General features: G+C 40.2%; 1 protein-coding gene and 1 pseudogene across 3 annotated transcripts in view; one reads left to right on the top strand and one right to left on the bottom strand.

Moving 5' to 3' along the window:
* The window catches only part of ift88 (intraflagellar transport 88 homolog), a 92,945-nt gene extending 67,238 nt beyond the window's left edge, over positions 1-25,707 (bottom strand). Inside the window, exons 1-8 of one of the 3 annotated variants that reach the window (XM_080197316.1) lie at positions 25,605-25,707; positions 11,834-11,926; positions 11,254-11,316; positions 10,087-10,140; positions 7,793-7,846; positions 4,623-4,692; positions 2,253-2,322; positions 494-584 (exon numbers count right to left, since the gene is read on the bottom strand). In XM_080197316.1, the coding sequence (XP_080053442.1) occupies positions 494-584; positions 2,253-2,322; positions 4,623-4,692; positions 7,793-7,846; positions 10,087-10,140; positions 11,254-11,316; positions 11,834-11,917 (486 nt within the window). In that variant the 5' untranslated portion in view covers positions 11,918-11,926; positions 25,605-25,707. Of the gene's footprint in view, positions 1-302; positions 413-493; positions 585-2,252; positions 2,323-4,622; positions 4,693-7,792; positions 7,847-10,086; positions 10,141-11,253; positions 11,317-11,833; positions 11,927-25,604 lie in introns of those variants that run through there. The other 2 variants (XM_080197317.1, XM_080197318.1) reach the window with 2 other exon arrangements.
* LOC145349469 (cytochrome b-c1 complex subunit 8 pseudogene) lies at positions 10,208-10,598 on the top strand (annotated as a pseudogene).
* Positions 25,708-26,117: the final 410 nt, after the last annotated feature.

Genomic DNA, 26,117 nt, shown 5'->3' with positions numbered 1-26,117 from the left:
GAGCACTGATAATGCAACACTCAGTATTCTACCTGATGTATCGGCCAAGATTACATGCTCATGATCTGGAGTACAATTTGAATCCATAACTTCTGATTCAGTTGAATAATCACGGAATAAACCTAATCCCTCCCGTGAATCCCAACACTTTATATCTGGAATTATTGTTCTGTTCAGAAACTTTTCATGTCATGTTCAGAACTTGACTTATAGCTTTATACACAGAATGTCCCATCTCCTAAACTGGTTTTGATAGCCTATGGGGATCAGAGTGGAATCTGCCAGAGTATATTTTCACTCACTGGTTGAGTTTTTTCTATGTTTCTATCTCTCCCAGGAGATTACATGGTTGTTGGGGTATGGGAGTGGGATTTGTCTGGTCATGATCCTTCAGTCATTATGAGGTGCAAGGCAGGCTTGAAGGAGCTGATTGTCTTTTCCTGTGGCCAATCTTGTATGTTTGTTGAATATGTTCACCAGGTAAAATTCTTACCAACTGGAGGTCACCACATCTGTTGGAAATGCAACTTTCTTCAATCAACTCATTCACATTCTTCTCTAAATTCTTAACTTTTTCTTCTGGCCTTAAAAAGAATTGTATGGGAAGCATAATGATAAATTTTGATGTGGGCTATAATAATCTACATCAGACTAACCAACATTTTCTGCAATATGCTTTAACACATTTTGCCAGGTTGACAAAAATAGGTATAATATCCAGTTCTACGATGGGAGTATATTTTTAAAAGTATTCAGAAAATATTCTAGACTATCTGGTTAGATGAAATTAATTGCAAGTGGAAAGGGAACATAAATGCAACAACGAATGAAAGACCATTAAAAGGTTGCAGCAAAATCAGTCGAGATTGATAGTTCTCAGAATCAGATATTTTTCTAAATATAAAGTTGAATCCCAAAATGCATACACTTTATGACAATAAATAACAATAACTGATAATACCTTAAGTTATAGCATAATTTGTCAAGTACAATGCATATTATCCATGTAATACCCACACATTGTGTATAATACTATGTGTTCTGTATACAGTAGAACAAAGAACTAACCTAAACAATAATACACAAATTGTGTAGGGCATAATTCAACCAGATACTTTTTAAAATATATTCATGGGATGTGGGTGACACTGTCTAGACCAGCATTTATTGACTATCCCAAAACACTCTTGAGAAAATGGTGATAAGTGAACTTCTTGAACAACAGCAATGAGTTTAGGTACATCCACACTGCTGTTAGGGAGGGAGTTCCAGTATTTTGACTCAGCAATAGTGAAAGAATGGCAATATATTTCCACATCAGGCTGGTCAGTAGCTTGGAGGGGAGCTTCTAGCTGGTGGTGTTCCCGTATGTCTACTGCTCTCGTCCTTCTAAATGGTAGTGGCCGTAGGTTTGGAAGGTGCTGCCTAAGGAGCCTTGGTGAGTTATAGATGGTATATACTGCATCTTGTAGATGGTATATACTGTCGCTACTGTGCATCAGTGATGAAGGAAGTGAATGTTTGTGAATGGGATACCAATCAAGCAGTGCACTCTGTCCTGGATGATGTCAAGTTTCTTGACTGTTGCTGGGGCTGCACTCATCCAGGCAAATGGAGAGTGTTATTCCACCACAGTCCTCACTTGTGCCTACTAATTAGAAATATGATAATAAACATATAAACTGTTTTTGTGATTTTGGTTTGGGGGATAAATTTTGACCAGGACAGCATGAAGAACTTCATTGTTCTTTTTTGATTGGTGCTATAGAATCATTTATGCCCATCTGAATAAAAGAAGGGACATTGATTTGATGGCTCATCCAAAGAAATGGCACCTCTAATAGTGCAGTGTTTTCTCTGTCCTACACTGAAGTGTCAGTCTGGATTATTTGCTCAAGTCTCTGGAGGCTAGAGAATGTGGGCTTTAAAATGGTCAGTTGACCTGATCCTGTCATTTTTATCACTGAGCCACAAAGCATCACTACAGAGAGGAAGACTGCATGTCAGTAAAAGAATGTGTCAGATTTTCCTTTCATGAATGGAAGAAAAAGCAGACAAATTCTATCATGGATGTGTGAACTCTCACGCAATTTCTGTGCTTACTTTCCAAGCGGTAACGATGAAAATTTATCTCAATGTTACAAAAATGACCTGCTGTATTATAGTGAATGGTTAACTATAATTGAGGGGGATATTTACCTATCCTAAGTTCAGACCCACATATTGTAAAATAGTTTTGTACTCTAACTTACGTATCTTCGTTTTTTGTTTCTAGAGGTGGAGCAGGACCTCTTGATTGTCCCAGTGGATCAAAAGCAGAGCCTTAAGTAAACAAAACATGGAAATTTAATAAAATATGATAATGAAATGGAACCTTTACTCTCAAACGGTTATGCTAGGTAAAATTAATGGGTGTGATTGTACCAAAAAAGTTCTAAGTACTGAATGAATATGAAAATGGGAGAGAATTACACCCATTTTGTGGGCAAGCCTACAGATGCAATCGTACGGTACTTAGGAAAAACAAATGAGGCAAAGTGTGATTCTCACCAACAGGGGGAGCAGGCAGAGTTTATTCATGCCAGGAAGCCAACTGCTGAGCTGTTGGAGTGCCACTGTGCAACACCCTCCCATTGGCTTTCCACCAAAACCCTCCATCCCCATTCCACATATCAGCCATGGCTGATAAGTTTCTCAACTCCATTCTCCTGCATTTTCTCCGTGACCTTTGATCCTCTTATCAATCAAGAACCTATCTATCTCTGTCTTAAATACACTCAATGATCTGGCCTCCACAGACTTCTGTGACAATGAATTTGTTAAAGGAGTTATAGGAAAATCAGCAGAGATTGAAACTACTGAGTAGGTTGACACAAGGAACAGAGTTAGGACCATTATTGTTTCTCATTTTTATCAATGATTTGAATTCTCAAAGTGAACATCAGATGGTTTGAAAATTAATCCTGGACAAGCACAGGATTGGAAACCGCACTAAAAAGGTAAATATAGAAAAGGATTTTAAATGAGAGAGCAGAACAAGGTGTTGGCAATCACAAGTTAAATTAGCAAAAGGCATCTTTAGGTCAGACATCAGGATGCTCTTCCTCACACTAATAACAATCAATATACATGGAGTGGACTCTCAGACAAAGTAGTAAAAATGAGGACATGGATTTTCAGCAAGTCGGGAAGACTTAGGACCCCTTTAAAAATGGTGGGCAAGTACTGATTTCAGGATTCCTATGCCCATTCCTGGACTGTGCAATTTTTGGAAGTGACTTTTAAAAGTGTGGGGTGGTGTCTTGAGCCTACATTCTGCACTCCCAACGTGGTTACGTTGCACAGTTAGGCATATCCCACTCCTTTGCAATTTTCATGTCGGGTCAGGTTTTTAAAGAATCATGCCTCATGGCGCCTCATGATCTATAGTCTACATAAGGGACTCTTAAAAGGCAAGTTCAAAATGTCCTCCTCATGCTAAGATATTTCCCCCACCAAATGCCCATGAGCTCTCATGCCCCCTTTGCCCAATTATGGCCCACAGCTATGCCCCTATCGCTAATGGCTTTATGTCTAACTCTGCCTCCCACCCACCCCTCATGACCTCTCATCAGCTATGTAAAATTATGCCTACCCATCCCTCATGACCTCTCATTCCCCTATGGCAAGCTATGGCCTCATGCCAAGCTATAGTAATTTCATGCCCATGCATCTACTTCACGGTATATTAAACCAATGAACCCTGTGATGACAATAGGATGTGTAAAAAAAAGCTTTAAAAAAAGTTAAAAATAATCCTTTCACTACAGCCCTCTAAAATTGTCAATCATCCAGACCCTTTAAAGTATCAACAAATAGTTGTTTCGTAGTACAGAACTGAGTTTTACTGAAAAAGGAGACATTTTGTTGACACATACCTTGATCAGAGTCAAGCTACCTGGTTTAAATTTCAAACAATGCTTGACACTTAACTGTAAGTCACAATCGACTGGTGCATTCTCCATGGCAATGCCTCCATCAACCAATCAACACTCCCTTCTCATGCTATAAATTTATTGTTTCCTTTCCATTGATATTTTTGTGCATTGTTCAGATGAATACAAGCTCTGCAAGCTTTAACAAGATGCCTCTTTTTGCAGAAGTACTGAAGTGTCAACAACAGAAACTGCAGGCACTAAAGGGTAAATTGGCATGAAAGTGCCATACGTTGGCACTGGGACATGAAGGACTATTGGGTGGGACAAGGGGAATGTGTGTGCACACAGGGGATGGGGTGAAAGGGTGACAGCTGGAGGACCTTGCTGTTTTTATTTTATTGCAGATGAAGTGCCAAAGCACTGAGGTGGGCCTTTTAAACAGTCCACCTCTCACCCAGCAGCCCCCATGACTGGCTCCGACCTCTTTCCTCAATTGGCCCTTGGCAGTGAAGGTCATGCCTTTGCAGGCACATGTGCCCAAGGTAGGTAGGCTGAGGCAAGAATGTTCCCAACTTTACTAGCTGGAATCATTGAAAAACTAAATGCATACTGCAATGAGATGACTTAAGTTTTTTTTTTGCATGGGTGAGTTGAATGGCCTCCTGATCCATAATTACCTAATGAAATATTTCAAGCTAAACAAACCTCTGTAAGCTGCAGAAGAATAGCCAGCTGCACGCACTGCTGTCATAGGTCGAGCAACAGCAATTCCATCCTTTAAGGCAAAATGTAAACAACTTAGTCATTATTTACTTTCAAAGCAGATGATATCAAAGCATTTGGTCATATAGAAATGAAAAAAAACTCTTAAAACATGTAGACCTGAATAACATGGCAAATATGAAGAAAAAAACCATGAAGTGAAAAATTTAGAAAACTGGTGCTGAACTATGGCCTTGTACTCAGATAGTCACCTTTGGGTTGGAGGGAATTGTTGGGATGGGGGGAGAAAGAGGAAGAAAAAATTGGATACATAAGGATAAGGAAGAGAAGGGCAGAGAGAGGATGAGGTGGTGTAGGCCTGAGGCCACTAATTTTGTAGTTTCGTGTTTTAATTTTGTTCTGCTTTGATACTGAATATTTAAAGTATTTTCTCACATGGCAGACACTGACCTTAACCCACCTATGATTAACTAATCAATAGGGACCTGTTTACCTTTATAAGCTAGAATACTAAAGTAAGTTTTTTGTTTGTTGTGATCAGAGGTACTATTGCATTGTGACCCTAGGACTATGGACTGGGCTGCTGAGTAATCTTATCTGGTGTGATCACCTGAAGCATTAGAAGTTTAATTGGTGAATATAACACCCGATTGATGGCAGATGAGAAGACACGATCAGGAGACACGTCAATAACCTGGATATTAGAAAGTCTGCTTAGCCTTGTAGTTCCTGTGAGAAAAACTGATAAAAGCTGAAATTTGTTTTGGGAAAGACTGTAACAGGCTTCGAGGCTGGAGTGGAGCCAGAAATTCAGCATAAAACAGACATTGCTTCAGGATTCCAGTGCTGCAGCCATAATAGGGGGCATAATAGAACTGCTAAATGGGAGGAAGGACCAGAAAAGAGTGACTGACCACACACACATCCATTGACACCACTCAGCTGCTTGGTGATGTACATGTCAAAGAGATGGTAACACACGTCCCAATTTTTTCCCCCTTTCTCTTTATATATACTATAATTGTCCTATTATAATCATTATTCAATATTCAATAAAATTGTTGCTGTTATGTCCAGGTACAGCTTCAAGCCCAAGTGAGTCTTAAAGGAATTCTCAAGACTCCTTACACTGATGGGGAGAGTATCTCAGCAGGGAAAGGAGAGAAAGAGGTGGAGAAGCAGGAAGTGATCTTCGAGGAAGGTAGGGTGTAAAATGTGCAAGGAAAAACAGACTGTCCGAAGAGGCTTCTGCTTTTATTAACTAATTACTCTTTAATCCTACAATCCTCTGAGGACTTTGCATTCCTCTAATTCTGACTTCTATAGCTCAGATTTCCTTTGTCCTCCATTGGCAATTGTACCTTCACCTGTCAAAGTCCTAAACTCTATAATTCTTTTCCCCCTTTAAGATGCTCCATGAACAGAATGGGAGCCATTAATAGACTCTATCACAATGAGTAAATCATTGGAGTGGAAAGGTTTTTGGGGGAAAAGCGGGACTATACAAATTGGGATAATTCTTTCATTGGGATAATGGGCGGCATGGTGGTACAGTGGTTAGCACTGCTGCCTCACGGCTCCAGAGACCCGGGTTCAATTCTGGATTCGGGTCACTGTCTGTGTGGAGTTTGCACATTCTCTCCATGCCTGTGTGGATTTTCTCTGGGTGCTCCAGTTTCCTCCCACAGTCCAAAGATGTGCAGGTTAGGTGGATTGGCCATGTGAAATTGCCCTTTAGTGTAAGGGGGATTAACAGGGTAAATAGGAGGGGTTAGGGGAATAGGGTCTAGGTGGGACTGTGATCAGTGCAGACCGAATGGGCTGAATGGCTTCCTTCTGCACTGTAGGGATTCTTTGATTCTGTGGTTCTTTCAAAAAGCCAGCACAGGCCTATGGTCCAAAGGCCTCCTTCATTTTTCTTTCATGGAATATGGGCATCACTGGCAAGGCCAACATTTGTTGCCCATCTCTAACTGCCCTTGAACCAGCTTGCTTGGCCATTTCAGTTAAGAATAAACCAAACCACATTGCTGTGGGTTTGGAGTCATATGTAGGTCAGGCATGGTTGGTAGATTTCCTTTCCTAAAGGACATTAAGGAGTCAGGTAAGTTTTTACAACAATCTTTATTAGCTTCATGGTCACAATTACTGTGACTAGCTTTTAATTCCAGATTTATTAATTGAATTTTAAATTCTGCTGTTTCAGTGGTGGAATTTGGACACACATCTCCAGAACATTAGCCTGGGCCTCTGGGTTACCACTACACCACCATCTCCAAAAGGCATCTTTCTGTGCCGCTAAAGTCCAAATGTTATCATCAACAGCATCAGGTACAGTCATGAAGAGAGGCTTCTACTCCAGAAATTGGAGAACAGAGAAGTAAAGATAATTGAGATACATCGCTTTATATCACTGTTGTGCAAAATAATGGAATCATTCTCTCTATACACAAAGATTAATAAGCAATCTTAAAACACAATGCATTTTAAATGTCTTCTCTGTAAAGGACTGTAAGCACGTCAAGTAACATTAGGTACAATCCCACACAACTTAATTGAACCATGTACTTTAATTCAAAGCACCAATTGGTGGTGCTTCATGATGAGGCTGAGACTGAGATGAATCATCCACTCAGCACTTCTGGCTGAGGATGATTATGCATACAAAATGCCTTTTTTTTTGCATTCAGATACTTAGCAAACTTTGAGGATAGGGAGTTCATTCAGCCTTCTCCTTCCATTAGGTAAATGTCCACCATCATTCACACCTGGATATGGCAAGACTGCAAAGCCTTGATCTGATCCATTTATTGTGGGATTGCTCACCTCAGTCTACAGCATGTTGCTCCTTAGGTTGCATGTTATCCTGTGTTCACCAGGATGGCAGCGCATTATTATGTATAGCTGGTGTGGTCCCTAGCCTTCTAAACTAACTCCTCCTTGAACTAGTATTGATCCCCTGGCTTGATGGTAATGGTGGAGTAACGAAATTATATTGTAAAATAAAAATTAAAGTTAACCAGCATGAATGATTACTGCTTTGTTTCAGAATCCAGTATCCAGAGTAATTTACTTTAGATTATATGAATGATTATTGATTATCCAGAAAAGCTGCATCCAGTGGATAATTAAAAGGTTGATTACTATCTTACCTGGATAACTCCAGTGGCAGGCCTTCCCACTGAAGAATTTAAAGGCACCCTTGCCTACATTTTGAAAAAAAATTGTTAGAATACACTCAATAGATTAACATATAATGAAAAACAGTAAAATGTGAAGACAATGTCGATGCAACATTCATATTAAGTAAGCACTTCAATACCAGGTTTAATTTCCTTTTTACTAAAGTTATCTTAGAAATGCTGAGTACAAAATAGGAAAAATATATTCTACTGTAAAAGGCAGGAAGGGAAGTTTTGACAGCCTGATCTCTGCACCATGTGAAGGAGAGACTCAAGACAATGTCATTTTGGTACATAAAAAGAAATGGAGCAGTGTTTTCTATGAAGGTGTATTTTCCGAGATGGAAAATCTCAGGCGGCTTTGCCTTACAAGCATTAGGAAAGACAATGCTGCTTCATCTGTACATTTGTTGGTTGCTGGTCTTGCCTACATAAATGACTCAATCCCCAGGAATGTGGACATAGCCACCTCCAACGTAGACTGGGTTGGAGTGCTTGCACTAGCGGAACCGATCCCCAGAAATTTGGGGCTAAAATCTTTAGGTAATGTGTATCAGTATGATTGAATTATAAATAAATAATTATCTTATTTGACTATATTTCCATTTAACAAAAGCAGAGGACACTAATCAGCCAGTTGGCAGTCTGAATACAAAATAGGGATTTCTATAATTAGTGAAATTTGATAATAAGATAAAGAATTTGCAGTTTTATTATTGTTCTACACTGTAATAAAGGGCAGAAACAAGATTCGCAGGTGTGCTCTATAGGGTAAATTCCAAATTCTTGCTTATGCTGTGATATTGTACCAATAGAGGCAATGAGAATTGGACATAAGAATTATAGAATTGAGTAGTCAGTGGCTTGGGAGTCAATGTATATTAAAAGGTAATTGGCGAATGACACTGGAGCAGGTAAGGTTTCTAGCAGAAGAGTTTTGATGAATTCAAATTTATGGAGGGAGGGTAGTAAGATGGCAGACCAGCCAGGAAAAAATTGAAATACTCAAATCTGGGGAAAAGAAATATTCAGATGGCTTCAGCAATAGATAAACTGAGGCAAGGATGGAAATGGGAGATATTAACAAGGTGGAAGTGAGTGATCTTATTGATGGAGAATACTGGAGTCAAAAGTTCAGTTTAGGATCAAATAAGATTTGAACTGTCTGATTTAGCCTGAGATAGTGACTAGGAAGGGGGATGGAACCTATAGGCTTGAAACAATGGTTTCAGTCTTCCCAAGGATTTATTAGGGACAATTGCAGTTCACCCCTAGAGGAGAGAAACAGAAAATAGAGAAATAAAAGACCAGGGAGGAGAGACAGAGAAATAGCACACAAAGACAGCAGAGACACTTACGATAGAACCCTGAATCCAATTTACTTACCATTGGAAATCATCCACTCATCCAAACAATATGTTTATGGCAAGTTAGATGGTACAGGAGTTTTGTTTCATATATAATGCACATTTTTATCATTCTGCCAGCAAATTCATAATGAATAATTGGTAGGAGCAAACACTATTTACATAAAAAGATGTGGCAAAGTCAAGAAACTTCTGTTGGCTGCATACGTCTATTCAAATGCTCACCTATGTTTTACTGGCATGAAACATAAAATGGAAACAGAATCCCAACTATCTGTGTGTAAAAAGACCTTGTGCAAAGTTTATGTATGCATTAAGGCAAGAAGCACCACTAGGGAATGTAACATTATTTCTTTATAATTATGAGTAAAAAATTGTTGTTGAAGAACAGGGCATAGCTTGCTACATGGTGAAAATAATAAGATGAGTACGTCTACTGGAGACAACTTGACGTATCACTAACGATTCAGATTCAGGTGTACATTAGTGATGACTCAAGTGATGCCCAATTCAGCTACGCCTTCATGGCAAGTTGTCCAATACAGGCCAAGAGGGAATGAAAGTTGGTGGACAAATCACTTCAACCCACTCTTGCACAACGTTGATCAGCTGTTACAGTAGCATAAGTAAACACTCGGCAGTAAGTTACTCACAGGCAGTCTCAAATGAGAAATAGTGCATCACATAGGACAACGTGAGAGGGTGGTTGCATAAAAAAAAATAATGAAGTTTAAGGAAGTCTTTATAAATATGTAGCACACTTTGTAAGTAAAGTGGACTTTGCACAACGTATGTAACTCACGGTAATTTTGAAACAATAGCAAGTCGAACATTAATCAAAATCATATTCAGTAAGTGCAAACTATTCTACAGTATTGCTTAATATGTTATACATACCCCCATATTCCCAAAGGGACGTACACCTGCAGTACTTGGTATTTTCGCAGTCATCTACAAAATAATTGTTTAAATACATTTTGTATTTTATGTAATTGTCATGTAACTTTAGGCTTCAAAGATGTTTCACATGTTTTACATTACCAATATTGATGAGCACCGACTACATCTAGGTAATGGATAAGTAGAGGAGGCACTGCCAGCGCCACCATTAGAGCCACAGCCAAAAAGACAGGACGAACTTTGGATTTAGTGGCTACAAAACGGGTTGCCACTTTGGAAACTTGACCAGGTTACGGCACATTGTCACCTACACCATCTCTCCCTTTGAACAGAAGGCATTTGCAAATTATTTTTCAAAAGGCATTCCCAATACATGGAGGCAATTCAGGAGTCAGGTGCTCCAGGTTGTTCTTCCCTTTGTGTTATCGTATCTTCTTTATACCTGGGCCAACCGTGAACATGAACCGTCACCGAGGAAAGACCCGGCTGACTATACAAATGATAAATGAACGGTGGTATATGGAGGGTACAATTTCTGATGATGTACCAAGGGTATTCCTGACCAACTGTTCACTTTCAGCGAAAATATTGTCTCTCTCTCTCTCTGTTCAAAACTAAACTATTTATAGTGTAAAAAAAAGTAATGGATACACGTCAAGTACTGAACTGATTCAACAATATAACAGAAATAAACACTTGCATTTGCATATAATCTATCTGTATAAATTATAAATACTGGTGACACTTGGACCCCTTTATAAAAAGATGTGACATAACTTCATTTTAAATGGCTTATTTACCAACAAATATATCATTCAAACAAAACACTGAATGACCTCATGGTGACATACTGGTGTAGCATGCTGTATCACATTGGTGTCACAAAGTAGTGGAACGCAGTTTAGTACCAACAATAAACTGCACTACTGAGTGCCGGAACTCAGCCATTTCAAGTGAGGAGATGCTGAAATATGGCACCAGAATATTGAAAGGTAGAGAAATAGGCATGCAGCCCTAATGTAAGTTCATACAATGTTTTGCAAGCAGAAACTTAGAAGTTTGTTATCTTCTTGGACATAGTTAAGCCAAACCAGAGAATCCAAGTAGAAGTTTGTACTTCGTCTAAGAACTTGATTAACTTTATCGAAATACAAATATACTTACTGGTGGTCTTCTTCCATGGCTAGTTCTCAAAGCTTGTTGAAAGGCCACATCATTCTCTAGTTCCTACACACACCATATAATTTATAAACATGTAGCAGTCATATCAGGTTCTTTCTTACACAACTCTTAATTGTACATTCAATGTTTGTGTTTTTCTGTATTTTTTTAAGCAGGTGTTTTTTAGGTAAAAATTCTAAATACTAATTATCATAGGAATCTGCTAGATTACTGATTATTACAGTAATTACAGGAAAGGATGGCAGAAGATTTGTTATATTTGAACATCCTTTGGCTTGTCACCCAAATATTTATAATCAATGCTTATCTAATATTAATTAAAAGGGGAGTTATGAATAAAAATACTTTCTTTGTGATATTAAAATGTTTAAAAATATTGAGCTAGATTTTGACAATATTTACATTGCCTTTGAACTGATTTTACAGGATGGAGCAGCTTTATATAAAATGTACTTCAATCCTACTGTCAGGCATTTTACCAACAACAAATCTAATACCAATGCTAGATAAATTTGTGTTGACAAAATAACTATTTCAAATACCCATGCTCAAGTAACCATACCTCTGTATCATAAGTTGGGTTGTAGTCATTATATCCGGAGTACAGATCCTCTTCATCTAGCGCTGCCAGATGCACATGATCCATTATTGCACCCTAGGCAAACAACATAACTTTAAGATTAAATTTTACAATTGTACAACACTGGACTTTGCTCCTGCAAATTAAGTCTTTTATTGAAATTGATAGGAATGTCCATCTACTTCTGATTATGGGCTAGTCGCCCAGTGCCTAAAAATTTTTGTATTGCAAACTGTAGAAATAACAGATTGAAACTTAAGTTTTTTATCTTTAGGTTTTTTATGCAAGGGTCAAGAAGTCCATTTGCCATGTACCATTTATTTTTCTAATTGCTTGTTGTTACCTGCATACTAACTTTGTGTGATTCATATGCAAGGATATTCAGATCCCTCTGTCAACATTTCCCTGTCTATTATCATTTTAAGGTATTCTACTTTTCCTTTTCCTACCAAAGCAGAAAACTTCACATTTCTCTTCAACAGAGAAATGTGAAGTTTTCTACTTTGGTAGGAAAAGGAAAAGTAGAATACCTTAAAATGATAATAGACAGGGAAATGTTGACAGAGGGATCTGAATATCCTTGCATATGAATCACACAAAGTTAGTATGCAGGTAACAACAAGCAATTAGAAAAATAAATGGTACATTAGCTTTTGTTATGATAACCAGAGTAGAAGAGTAAAGAAATCGTACTATAGTTATATAGGGCATTGGTGAAACCACGTTTAGAATATTGTGTACAGTTTTGGACTCCTTTCCAAGAAAGGACATACTTGCATTGGAGGAACTTTAGGAATCGTACGGCAGATCGATCCCTGGAATGAAAGGATTATCCTTTGAGAAGAGATTGAAGAGAATCGGCTACATTCCCTTAAATTTAGAAGAGGGATAATCTAATTGAAACACCTGGGGTAGATGTTGGATGGATGCTTTCACTGGCTGGGGAGTCCTAGAATTAGGGATTACAGCCTCAGAAGGTGCTAGTATTTAGGGCTGAGATGAGTGGAAATTTCTTGACTCATACAGAATTCTCAATCCCAGAGAGCTGAGAATGTTCAGTAATTGAGTACATACAAAACAGAAATCAACCGATATTTGGGTGCTGAAGAAATTAAAAGATTACTGCCATAGGACAGTTAAGGAAGGCAATGAGTCATGATCTTACTGAATGGTGGAGCTGGCTTAAAAGGCTGAATAGTCCAGACTTTCCTATTTCTTATGTTATTTTATGGAATTGCCTGTTTTAAGAAGTCAGGTGACGTAGGCACTGGAGTGACTGTGTTTTCGTGGGCTCTGATGCTATTCATCTTTTAATCTTTTTTTTAATCCTGATGCAAGATCCATAATTAGTTGAACTTGATGTGTATAATCTGTGCTATGTTCCTGGGCGATTTTGGCTAAGTTTTGTGACTGGGCGCCGAGTTATGTCAAGAAAATCTTTATTTGATTGAGGTAGTTAGAGACAGCCAGAGTGGGGCCTACTTCGCAGTGGATGTTTCACTGGTGAGCAGGCCTACACTTTGGCAGCACCTGAGGCATCAAGATGATGGATGCCATCGTGACTGAAGTTGTGAATCATGGTCTCAACTCCCTCACACAGACTATTGGTGTTGAAATTGATGAACTGCAAGATATCCTAAAGAAAATGGATGATGTGGAGAAGAGAATTCTGTCAGTGAGAGGGAAATTTTGTCACTGGGGACTCACCTTCACTCTTTGTAAATCCTGCTGCATGTTATGTCAAAGACCCTGATTGATTTGTGGAGATGGGGCTGGAGAAGTTCATTAATCCTGAACTTTCTTCCCTTATGATTATATTTTTGATTTTGTCTTTTACTCTGATAAATGTGTACGATATATGAGCACAGTGGCGTAATTCATCTTGGTACATTGTGAAAATCAGTATGTTAATCCTGGATGTAACCCCTGTAATTATATCCTTGTGTTGATCCTATTCTATCCTTTTTTTTACATTGATAGGGGCACTCCTATAACTAAGCTCTGAGGTGAATTTCACTGATTTTTTTGTTTACGGTCATATTCTTCAGCTCTTCGTTAACCTTTATTAATCCTTGAATGTATCCCCTGTAACTTCATGTCTTAATTGATCTTGTTACATGATTTATCCCAGTGATAGGGGCAATCCTGCGAGTGAGCACCACAGCGAATTTTCGCTTGATATCCTGGTAAATCTGCGGACATCCATTTATCCTCAGTGGGATGCATCCCAAAATTTACTTCTGATTTCTGAGGAATGTGTTTTGCAGATAGTGTGGTTTCTATCCACATTCTCATTCTAGAATCCTGGCATATATAGTGGTGGATATTTTCACCTGATATCCTTTATTACAATTATGTTAAAAATGAGTAGCGCTGTTGCGGGGAGGTGGGCAAATGGTTTAATATGGACATAGTGGCTAGGGCCTTAAAAGTCCTCACAACAGATGAGGAAAACTCCCCTAGAACTTTCAGACTCATGTAATTTTTGTACTTCAGCTGTTTTGGGGTGATTGGTGTTATAGTACGGTTGGCCCTGGGAATATGTTGTTTTGTTACTGGCACCTCCAAGGTGGCTGGGGATCAGGGATGCATCCTTTGATGTGTGCTCAAGAGTGGCCTTACTTGTACTATAATCCCCAAAGCTGAATGAACCAGTGAAAATCCTTGGTGGCTTAACCATCGTTTTACTGTGCTAATAGCCTTTATTTTTTATGATTGAATAAGCAATAGCAGTAGCTCATTTAAAGAATTCCTTCTCATAAGTTCTGTAGCTGTCAACATGAGCTGCGTTGTGCATAACTGTGGCTGTTATCGATATTCCCCCCCCCATCCTATGACATATCCTTTTATTTCTTGCATGATGAGAGGTGCTGGATACATCTTCTGAACCAAGAGCGTTGATATTTTATTTTCTGTCTCTTCCTACATGTACTTATTTGAAAGTGATCTTGCTGTACTGCAACAATCTTTGAGAGTTTGTTGCATTATAAATATCTTCAACAAAAATGTTAGAGAGAAAAAGGAGGGGTTCTAAAGAGTATAATGGATTCGAAACATTAACTCTTTCCTTTTCCACAGATGCTGCCAGACCTGAGTTTTACAGCATTTTGTTTTTATTTCAGATTGCCAGCATCCACAGTATTTTGGTTCTATAAACTAAAATAACTCATTTAAATCTAGGCTCTCCCTGAAGGTATCAAAAGCTGAATAATGACATGCAGTTCCGTGCACTACATTTATGGCATCACAACACAATAACATAATTTTTAAATTACAATAGCAAAACATTAATGATGTTCAATGGAACACAGCATAACTTGCTTCAACTCTTCATCTTAATAATATTTACTTTCACTCAAGGGTCATTCAATTTCAGGGATTACAGAAAATTACCTTGGCCTTGCATGTAATGCACAAACTGAAAAAAGTAACAGGTTGCAATTATACTCTTCAATAAAGCCTAAACAACCTTATTAAAAGATACAAACTTTTCAATCTGGCGGCAGTTTGTGGAAGCACTGCCAAAATTTACTTATTTTTACATGTACATTGTTAGGAAAGAGAGTTTAAGTAAATTATATGTCTGTTGTGTGTCTAGGAATAAGGTACAAGTTTAATTTGTGCTTCTGTATTTGTGTGCTAAGGAAGGATCAAAACTTCAGTTTAACATTATGCTAAACGAAGGCACCTACAAATCTATCGTTCGGTTTCACTTTAAACTTTACCTGCATTGCAATTGAAGTTTTATGATGTAAAAACAGAGTTTAAAAAACCAAGCTGTTGCACAATATCCGGAGGCTCTTACTGAAAATCAGAAGCATTTGAGTTCAGTTAAAACCAGGTAACCCAGAAACAAGAGGCTTTCCACTGAAATTGCCAGTACAGGCAGAACAATACAGAGAGTCAGAAAACAAGTTCCAGAAGCTGAAGAACAGCCAGAAATCAGAGAATGAGAATTCCAGGAAGTTAAAGGAACAAAGAACAGGAATTTGGAAAAGGGCTCTCTTCAGTGAAGTCAAGAGCAGAGAAAGAGTCTCCCTGTTAAAGGTAGCCTACAAGGTGCAGACCTGAAGACATTGGCTAGCAAGAATCCAGACACACCAGGTGGCTCTAAGATTGAATACACCTTAATACAGCCTATGAAGCTGTGGTGTTCTATTGGCATGGCTGGGTACCTGAGAGAAAGCTTAAGTTCTTCTGTTCCACGGCAGATGAATACAGAAAGGAGGCTGAAATCTCGGATATGGATTGTTGGTAAAGGCATCTGAAAAAAGATTGAGTGTGTTCTTTGAAAGCAAAATTTGGAAACCCTTATATGAAAGTCAGAGTTCCAGTGAGACCAGTTGGCTCACAGTGTGACAAACATCATGGGATGGGAGGGTGGAGAACTTTGTGAGAAATGAGAACTTCACAGAAGTTGTATTTAATGCCATTTGTCACTAAGTTTCAGAGTATGGTGTGTTTGACCACATTTTGTCTATTGGTTTACATGGACTGTGTATTTACTGACAATATTAGAATTATGTTATCTTTACAAATCCGTACACCTCTGTGAAGGTATAACTTGGTGTGAGGAAATAGTGTATTATAGTTCATATTTTCTTAATTAATAAATGTGTTTTTGGTGCAAGTTCATCACCAGTCCTGAGGCTCTGTTCACCGTAAGAAGTCTCACAACACCAGGTTAAAGTCCAACAGGTTTATTTGGTAGCAAAAGCCATTAGCTTTCGGAGCACTGCTCCTTCATCAGGTAACTGAGAGCTCTGTTCACAAACAAGGCATATAAAGACACAAGCTCAATTTACAAAATAATTTACAATATTATTTTATAAATTGAGTTTGTGTCTTTTTATGCCCTGTTTGTGAACTGAACTCCCACTTACCTATGAAGGAGCAGTGCTCCTAAAGCCAGTGGCTTTTGCTACCATATCAACCTGTTGGACTTTAACCTGGTGTTGTGAGATTCTTACTGTGTTTACCCCAGTCCAATGCCAGCATCTCCACATCACTCTGTTCACCTACATCTCTAAACAAAAAATAAAAGATAGGATGTAATGAGACTACTCTGGGACTAGGCTGTCCAATAGTAATTTCAGCTTGGATCATAACAAAAGGTGCAGCACATTTTCAGCAGTGTTGCTAATGCTATCTTGGAAAACAGATGGTTTTTGAAAATGTGACAAAACGCAAGTGTGATACCCACAGCAAATGCTTGATATAAGCAAGACTTTGTAAATAGATTACCAGTAGATATTCTGTGGTGGTACTCATAGTAAGTCCATGGATAACTGGCTCACAAAAATAGTGGTGTTTTTACATACAATATAATCAAGACCACTGAGATTTATGATGACTAAATCAAGTTTGATTTTCACTAAACGTCAGCAATAGTTTGGTTGGTAGCACTCACATCTGAGTCAGAAGGTTGTGGATTCAAGTTCCACTACAGAGACATGGCACAAAAATCCGGACTGAAAGTCCAGCGCAGCATTACGGGAGTGCTGCACCATCAGAGGTCCTATTTTTTGAGTAAGGAAGGCCATGTCCACTTTCTGAAGTGCGCATAAAAGATTTCATGTCACAGTTGGTTGACTGCTGCCTCACAGCACCAGGGACCTGCGTTTGATTCCAGCCTCGGGTGGCCGTGTGGAGTTTGAACATTCTTCCCGGGTCTACATGGGTTTCCTCCAGGGAATCTGCTTTCCTCTCAGTCCAAAGATGTGCAGGTTAAGTGGATTAGCCCCTTAATGCCCAAAGATACGTAGGCTAGGTGGATCAGTCATGATAAATGTGTGGGTTGATGATGATAGGTCAGAGGGATGACCTGGTTTGGATGCTCTTTCGGAGATTGAGTGCAGATTTGATGAACCGGATGGCATCGTTCCGCACTGTAGAGATTCTGTGGTTCTAAGAACAAGGGAGTTATCTCCAGTGTCCTATCCTATATTTATTCCTCAAACTACATCATTAAAACAGATTATTTATTTATCAATCACAAGTAGGCTTTCATTACACTGCAATGAAGTTACTGTGAAAATACCCTAGGTTGCTACACCCTGGTGCCTGTTTGGGTACTGTGAGGGAGAATTTAGCATGGCCAATGCACCTAACCAGCACACCTTTGGACTGTGGGAGAAAACTGGAGAACCCGGAGGAAACCCACGCAGATTCGGGGAGAATGTGCAGAATCTGCACAGACAGTGACCCAATCCAGGAATCGAACCTGGATCCCTGGTGCTGCAAAGCAGCAGTGCTAACCACCATGCCAATTATTTGGTCATCCTCACCTTGCTGTTTGGGAGCTTGTTTCGGCAAACTGACTGTCATGTATTCTACATTACAATAGTGGTAATACTTCAAAAAGTATTTAATTGGCTGTGAAATGACCTGAGGCTTCCTTTGCTTATAAAAGGCAACATACAAATTTTTTCTTTAAGTTGTGTTCTGTGAACTTTAACAGTCCTTTGGATAATGTATAATAAAGCATCGACTCATTTCATATAACAGGGGTTTTCAACAGAAGGGCCACAAAGGTCCACCAATAAACCTTGCAGACAATTTAAAATTGAGTTTATGCTGAATGCTGATGGTTACAGCACCCTGCGTACTGAGTTTTACCTTCCTACCCTGAGTCAGTGATCAACACAAGCACAATTTCATTTCAAGCCAAGGCATATGCTCACAAAGGACACGGGGATCCAGAATTCACCACTTGGTTCCGGATGCTATTGGTCTGAATTGTAAAGGAGTTGGTGCTCAGTCTCAGTCGCTGCACTCTGCTTGGACTGAAGGAGAGATAAGCAAAAGCTAGTTTGGCTGAAAATATCAGTCTCAAACACTCTAACAACTCAAGGGACATTTCCCACCTTTAGTGATGGTCTATTATTACAAAAATGATCACAGCACATGCCCATGCTGGCTCTTAGCAAAAGCAAATCATTCCCACCACTCACCCTTTTCCCATAACTGCAAATTTTCCCTCTTCAAGTACTTATCCAATTTCCCCTTGCTTCCAGGAAGTTCATTCCAGATACTAACCACTCACTGCATAAAAATGTTCTTCCTTATGTCATTGCTGGTTCTTCTGCCAATCATCTTAAATTAGTGTCGCCTGGTTCTCAACTTTTCCACTAATCAAAACATAGTTTCTCTCTCCTCTGTTTGGATCCTTCATGATTGAGTACCATTATCGAATCTCCTCTCAACCTTCTCTTAAGAACATAAGAAATAGGAGCAGGAGTAGGCCATCTAGCCCTTCAAGCCTGCCCCGCCATTCAACAAGATCATGGCTGATCTGAAATGGACCAGTTCCACTTTCCCGCTTTCTCCCCATAACCCTTAATTCCCTTGTCTATCAGAAACCTATCTACCCGTGACTTAAATATATTCAGCGAGGTAGCCTCCACCACTTCAACAGGCAGAGAATTCCAGAGATTCACCACCCTTTGAGTGAAGAAGTTCCTCCTCAACTCCAATCTAACTGCCCCCCCATCCCCCTTATTTTGAGGCTGTGCCCTCTAGTCCTGCTATCCTTTCTAAGCGGGAATTTCTCTAAAAGAAATTATAGTTTTCTTATTCTTTCACAGAAGTGGGTACGCTGGCAAGGCTAGCGTTTGTCGTCCACCCTAATTGCCCTTGAGAAGGTAATGGTAAGTTACCTTCTTGAAGTTCCCCACTCCGTGTGGTGTAGATAGAGCCACAGTGCTATTACGAATGGAGTGGAAGAACAGCAATATAGTTTCAAATCAGGATGGTGTGCAGCTTGGAGGAGAACTTGCTTTTCCATGCATTTTCTGCTCCTGACTTTCTAGGAGGTAGTGTTCATAAGTTTGGAAGTTGCTGCAATGCATCTTGTATATGGTACACACTGATACCACTGTGCATCAGTGGCGGAGGAAGTGAACATTTAAGGTGATGGATGCGGTACCAATCAAGTAGATCATTTTGTACAGGGCGGTATTGAATTTTTAAAAGTTCATGCAGGCAAATGGGGAGCATTCCATCAAACTCCTGATTTGTACACAGGCTTTGGGGAGTCAGGAGGTGAGTTATTCACCTCAGATTTCCCAGTCTCTAACGTGCTCTGATTGATAGCATTTATATGGCTAGTCCAGTTTAATGGTAATGGCATTAAACGTCAAGCTGGGATAGTTAAATTCTCTCCTGCTAGACAAAGTCATTTCCCTGGCACTTATGTGGCACTAATGTTATTTACTGTGTATCAGCTCAAGCCTGAATGTTATCTAGAACTTGCTGCATTTGGACATGCACAACTTCAGACACTGAAGTATTCTTAATAGTACTGAATATTGTGCATTCATCATGAATATCTCTACCCCTGATCTTATCATGGCAGAAAAGTCACTGATGAAGCAATGAAAGATGGTTGGACATAGGACAGGACATATCCAGGGACATCAGCTGTAAGCTATGGTTCTGTGCCATTGTTGTTTTTGGTTCAAGTCAGTGCAAGGTGGTGCTTCCAGTTTTATTCATTTCTATAGCTTCTCCGATCTACTTCTCGTAAAACTTTTCTGCAACATCTTAAAAGCCTTCACAACCTTCCAAAGTGCAGTGCCCAAAGGTGCACACACTACATCAGTTTAGGTCATAGCATGTTTTATAACTTCCATGTTTATGTAACCTATGACAGTGGTTCTCAAAGTGTAGTCTGCAGAACAGCGGTAGTCTGAAAGGGCTCTCCAGTAGTCCATTCAAAATCCAAGTCACTGAAGCACAATGCCATGGCCAAGACCATACAAGAGAACAAGGCAGAATTCTCACCACTTAAACAAGGTCAGACAACCAGGCCTGCTCCCTAGTGCATGGCATGAGTTGTTAAAAGCAAGATTTCTGTTACAACACACGTGCAAGATCAGATTTTCAATACTTCTGGGGCTGAAAACAAACAAAAAAAGAGCAGCAGCTGAATGTGGAGCATGAGATCATAAGATCAAATGAAATAGGCGCAAGGGTAGGCCATTTAGCCCATCAAGCCTGCTCTGCAGTCAACAGGATCATGAATGATTTGACTGTGGTCTTAACCTCACTTTCCTGCCTGTTCCATGAGACTGAAACTCTCCAGCTTGGAACCAGATGTCATCCAATTTGTGTCATATCAAAAGTAATGGTATTCTTCTCATGAATTCTGAGGAGCTTATTTTTGCTTTAGCAAGTGAAAGTAAATGAGATAGGGCTGATAACTAGTCTGCAAGGTCTTCTGGCTGCTCTTCCCCCTATCCCCCAACCTCTCTCCTCAAGCCTGCAATTGGTCTGGAGACCACTGCTCCAAGCCTCTATTTATATAGCATAGGATGCAATTTGCATTTTTAACTACTTTCTCAACCTGTCCTGCGACAATGACGTATGTATGTATACCCATAGGTTCCCCTGACATTGCACTCTTTCGTTTAAATTGCCTATCCATATTCCTAACAAAATGCATCATTTCACACTGCTCTGCATTCAATTTCATCTGCCTTGTGCCTATCCATTCCACCAGACAATGTCTTCTTGTTATTTATCACTATTGTCCTCACAGCCACATCTGCCAATTTTGAAACTGTGCCTTGGATACCCAAGTCTAGATCAATATATATCAAGAAAGGCTCTGGTCCTTGTAACTACCTGGGGGAATCAACTGTGTATTATCCTCCAGTCCAGAAACAACAGTACAATACACCAATACTTTTTGTTTCCTATCACTCAACCAACTTTATATGCAGATAAACACAAAATACTGCGAATGCTGGAATCCAAAACACAAACAGAAAAACACTGGAAAATCTCTGCAGGTGTAACAGCATCTGTGGAGAGAAAGTAGAGCCAATGTTGAGACTAGATGACACTTCGTCGAAGCTCTGATGAAGGGTCATCTAGACTCAAAACATTGGGTCTACTCTCTCTCCTCATCTTTATATGCATGCTGCCACTTTTTTTAATTCCTTGGACTTCAACTTTGCTGCCATGTTTATTATGTGGCACTTCATAAAATGCCTTTTGCCTGTATAAAAGTCCATGTACATAGCATCAACTACATTACCCTCATTAACCATCTCAATGACCTCATTAAAAACTCAATATTAATTTTGTTAAATGTGATTTGCCTTTAACAAATCCATGTTGGCTTTCCTTAATCAGTCCAGACTTGTTTAAGTGACTATTAATTTTGTCCCAGATCGCTGTTTCCAAATATTTTGGATGAGTTCTTCCTGAACTTGGCAACTTTTACTTCCACTGCCTATCCAGCATCTCAACTATCTTCTCTTCTACAAACTTCAGAAACTTTCTGTCCTTTACAATATTATATTAACATGGATTGGTTTAGTACAAGTCCTCCAATATTATTACTCCATACTTTTGCTCCCCTCTATAATTTCCTTTCAGATTTGAGTGGCACAACGATTACCATTGCTACCTCATAGCCCCAATGGCTGGGCTGAATTCTGGCCTTGGGTCACTGTCTATGTGGAGTTTGCACATTCTTCCATGTATGCATGGGTTTCCTCCAGATGCTCTGGTTTCCTCCCATAGCCCAAAGATATGCTGGTTAAGTGGACTGGCCATGCTAAATTGCCCCTTACTGTCCAAGGTGTGTAAGTTAGATGGATTAGCCATGGGAAATGTGTGGGGTTATGGAGATAGGGTAGGGGAGAGGACCTGGATAAGATGCTCTATTAGAGAGTCAGTGCAGACTCAATGGGCTGAAAGACCTCTTCTACATTGTAGAAATTCTATGATTTTCTCTATCTTTTGAACTAGTTGGTGGCCGATAGAATACACCCAGCAGTGTAATAGCACCACCACTGATTCTTAACTCCAACTAAAGTCTGTCTGTGACCCCCTCCATGATATCTTCTCTCTCCAGCACTGTAAAATTCTTCTTAATTGATACTGCCATTTCTTCTCCATTCTTTTCTTCTCTATCATTCTGAAACCTGTATCCAAGAATATTTAATATTCACTTCTGCCCTTTTTTGAAACCAATCTTCATTATCATCACAGTTTCATATCTCTATGTGGCTATCTGCCCTTGCAGCTCACCAACTTTATTTACCAAGCTTCATGCATTTGCATACACACAATAAACTTAATTTAAATAAAAGCAAATTACTGCAGGTGCTGGAATCTGAATCAAAAGAGAAAACAATGGAAAATCTCAGCAGATCTGAACATAATAAGAACGTAAGAACATAAGAAATAGGAGCAGGAGTAGGCCATCTGGCCCTTCGAGCCTGCCCCGCCATTCAATAAGATCATGGCTGATCTGTCGTGGCTCAGTTCCACATTCCCGCCCTCTCCCCATAACCCTTAATCCCCTCTCTTATCAAAAACCCATCAACCCGCGTCTTAAAAATATTTAGCGAGGTAGCCTCCACCACTTCAACGGGCAGAGAATTCCAGAGATTCACCACCCTTTGAGTGAAGAAGTTCTTCCTCAACTCCGTTCTAAACCGCCCCCCCCTTTATCTTGAGGCTGTGCCCCCTAGTCCTACTGTCCTTTCTGAGCGGGAAGAGTCTCTCCACCTCTATCCTATCCATCCCATTCATCATCTTATACGTCTCAATGAGATCTCCCCTCATTCTTCTAAACTCTAACGAGTACAAGCCTAGTTTATTCAGCCTCTCCTCATAGCTCAACCCCCTCAACTCCGGCATCAGCCTAGTAAACCTCCTCTGCACTCCCTCCAAGGCCAAAATATCCTTGCGTAAGTACGGCGCCCAAAACTGCACACAGTACTCCAGCTGCGGCCTCACCACTGCCCTATATAGCCGCAGCAAGACCTCCCTACTTTTATATTCAATCCCCCTCGCTATGAAGGCCAGCATCCCATTAGCCTTCCTGACCTCCTGCTGCACCTGCAAGCTGGGTTTTTGCGACTCATGCACAAGGACCCTGAGGTCCCTCTGCACCATCGCCTGCTGCAGTTTTTCTCCACGTAAGTAATAATCCTTCCTACCATTATTCCTACCAAAGTGGACCACCTCGCACTTGCCAACATTAAATTCCATTTGCCAGTTCCTGGCCCATTCGCCCAGCCTATCTAGATCCTTCTGCAGACTCTCCACACCCTCCGCACAATTTGCCTTTCCACCAATCTTGGTGTCATCAGCAAATTTCGACACCATACACTCGGTTCCCTCCTCCAGATCATCTATATAAATAGTAAATAGCTGAGGCCCCAGCACCGACCCCTGAGGCACTCCACTAGTCACCAACCGCCAATCCGAATAGCACCCATTGACCCCCACTCTCTGCCTCATCTGGCAGCATCTGTAAGGTAAGAAAACAGCTGATGTCCAGATGACTCTTCGTCAAAGCAAAGATCTAAACTTAATTTAGACCTTATTGTATTTCCACTTAGTCTGACCCTACCTGCTTCTTACTCTAGTGCTAGTTGTCTCTCCCAATCCTTTGTGCAACTTGTTTCATCTTTCTAATGCTATATACTTATTCACATCCCTTGCCAAGTTAGTTCAAGCTCTTTATCATAGCTGCAGCAAACAGCTCTTAAAAAAAATGATTCTGGCTCTGTTTAGGTGCAACCCGTTCAGCCTTCCAGAATTGGTATGTCCCAAAAATCTAACAATCCTATCCCATCTCTCTCCAAGCCATCTCTCAAACTATGCACTCATCTGTTTTAACCTCTTCTTTCTATACTCACCAGCACATGGCAGTAGAATTAATTTGAAGATTACTGCCTTCGAGGTGATGCTAACTGGTCTTCTACTTGGAACTCAATCAAGGCAGGAATCCCTCAGGAGGACAATAGGAATGCTTTAAGGATGTCCTCAAAGTATTGCTGAGGAGATCAAAGATCCCCACTGATTCCTGAGACACCCCAGCTTGTGACCAACCAAAGTGGAGAAGGTTTATTTGGGAAAGCACCAGCTACAGATGCATTGTTGGTAACATGAAGAAGTAAAGTCAAAGCACTTGGGACAGCGCACCAATGCCTCATCTGCCCAACCATTCAAGCACCACCTGCCTGTCACGTTATAGAGCCTGTAGATCGTACATTGGATTTATCAACCATCACAGAACCTGTTGAACCAGACTAGAAGCAAGTCATCCTCAATCTTGAGGGCCTGCCTAAGAAGAGAATCATAAGAGTTTTACAGCACAGAAAGAGACTCTTTGGCCTATTGTGTCTGCACTGACCACCTGGCACCTATCTATTTTAAAAGTCTGACCAAAGAACCTCATTGCTTTTCTAGCCATTAACTCCTCTCAATCTCAGGGGCAGTTTGCTAACCTAGGCAACAACACGCTAACTTTAGCGTAATCATGTCCAAGGAACTTGAAATGCACTTGTGCGTATTAAGATACCTCCACGTTATGACGGAATTGTAGCTTAGTGCCAACAATAAATTTCACATTAAGTATAAAATAAACACACGTGTTCAATTATACAATCATTTTTGTACAGAAAATATACTTGTGTTAGGTGGATTGGACATACTAAATGGCCCCTCAGTGTCTCAAGATGTGTAGATTAGATGGAATTAGCCACGGTAAACGTCTGGGTTATGGGGATGAGGGTCTGGGTAAAACACTCTGTCCAGACGGTCGGGGCAGACGGCATGGGCCGAATGGCCTTTTCTGCACTGTAGGGATTCGATGGTTACTGCGGGTCGGTGGAGGAAGCCTCAGAAGCAAGAAGATTGAGCCTGCAATCAGATAATCTCACCGCCATATCAGTCCTTCGCCTGTAAAACTTAAGCAATGGAGAAATGAATGGTAGCAAATTACCTGTCAAATCGCTCGCGCCCACCGACAGAAACAAAAAAATAAACTGAACCCCAAATTCAAAATTTCAAACTCAGCCAAACGGCTCGGTACAATCGCACAGCTTCCTCCCCACAATGCAGAGCGCTGACAGCAAACCCCATGAGACGAGCGAGCTGATTGGACGAAGCCTGTTCACATGGATGAAAGAACATCCGTGATTGGCTACTGCCGGGAGGGGGGCGGGGGGGGTGACGGCGAGCGTTCCGTTGCTGAGAGACGGGTGAGTAAACGGAGCGCTGGCCCTCTGAAGGCCAGAAATACAGAGCCCCAGTTACACCCTGATGGAAATCTCAAAGGCACCTTCCTACGATGTACCGTGCACCTGGTTACCATTACCAAATCCACTCTAAGAAATCTGACAACGCCAGGTTAAAATCCAACAGGGCTTATTTGGTATCATAACAACAGAAGAACATAAGAAATAGGAGCAGGAGTAGGCCATCCAGCCCTTCGAGCCTGCCCCGCCAGTCAATG

This window comes from Carcharhinus amblyrhynchos, chromosome 10 (assembly GCF_965287045.1).
Source record: "Carcharhinus amblyrhynchos chromosome 10, sCarAmb.v2.hapA, whole genome shotgun sequence".
Lineage (NCBI taxonomy): Eukaryota > Metazoa > Chordata > Chondrichthyes > Carcharhiniformes > Carcharhinidae > Carcharhinus > Carcharhinus amblyrhynchos.
This window is presented reverse-complemented; position numbering and strand designations above follow the sequence as displayed.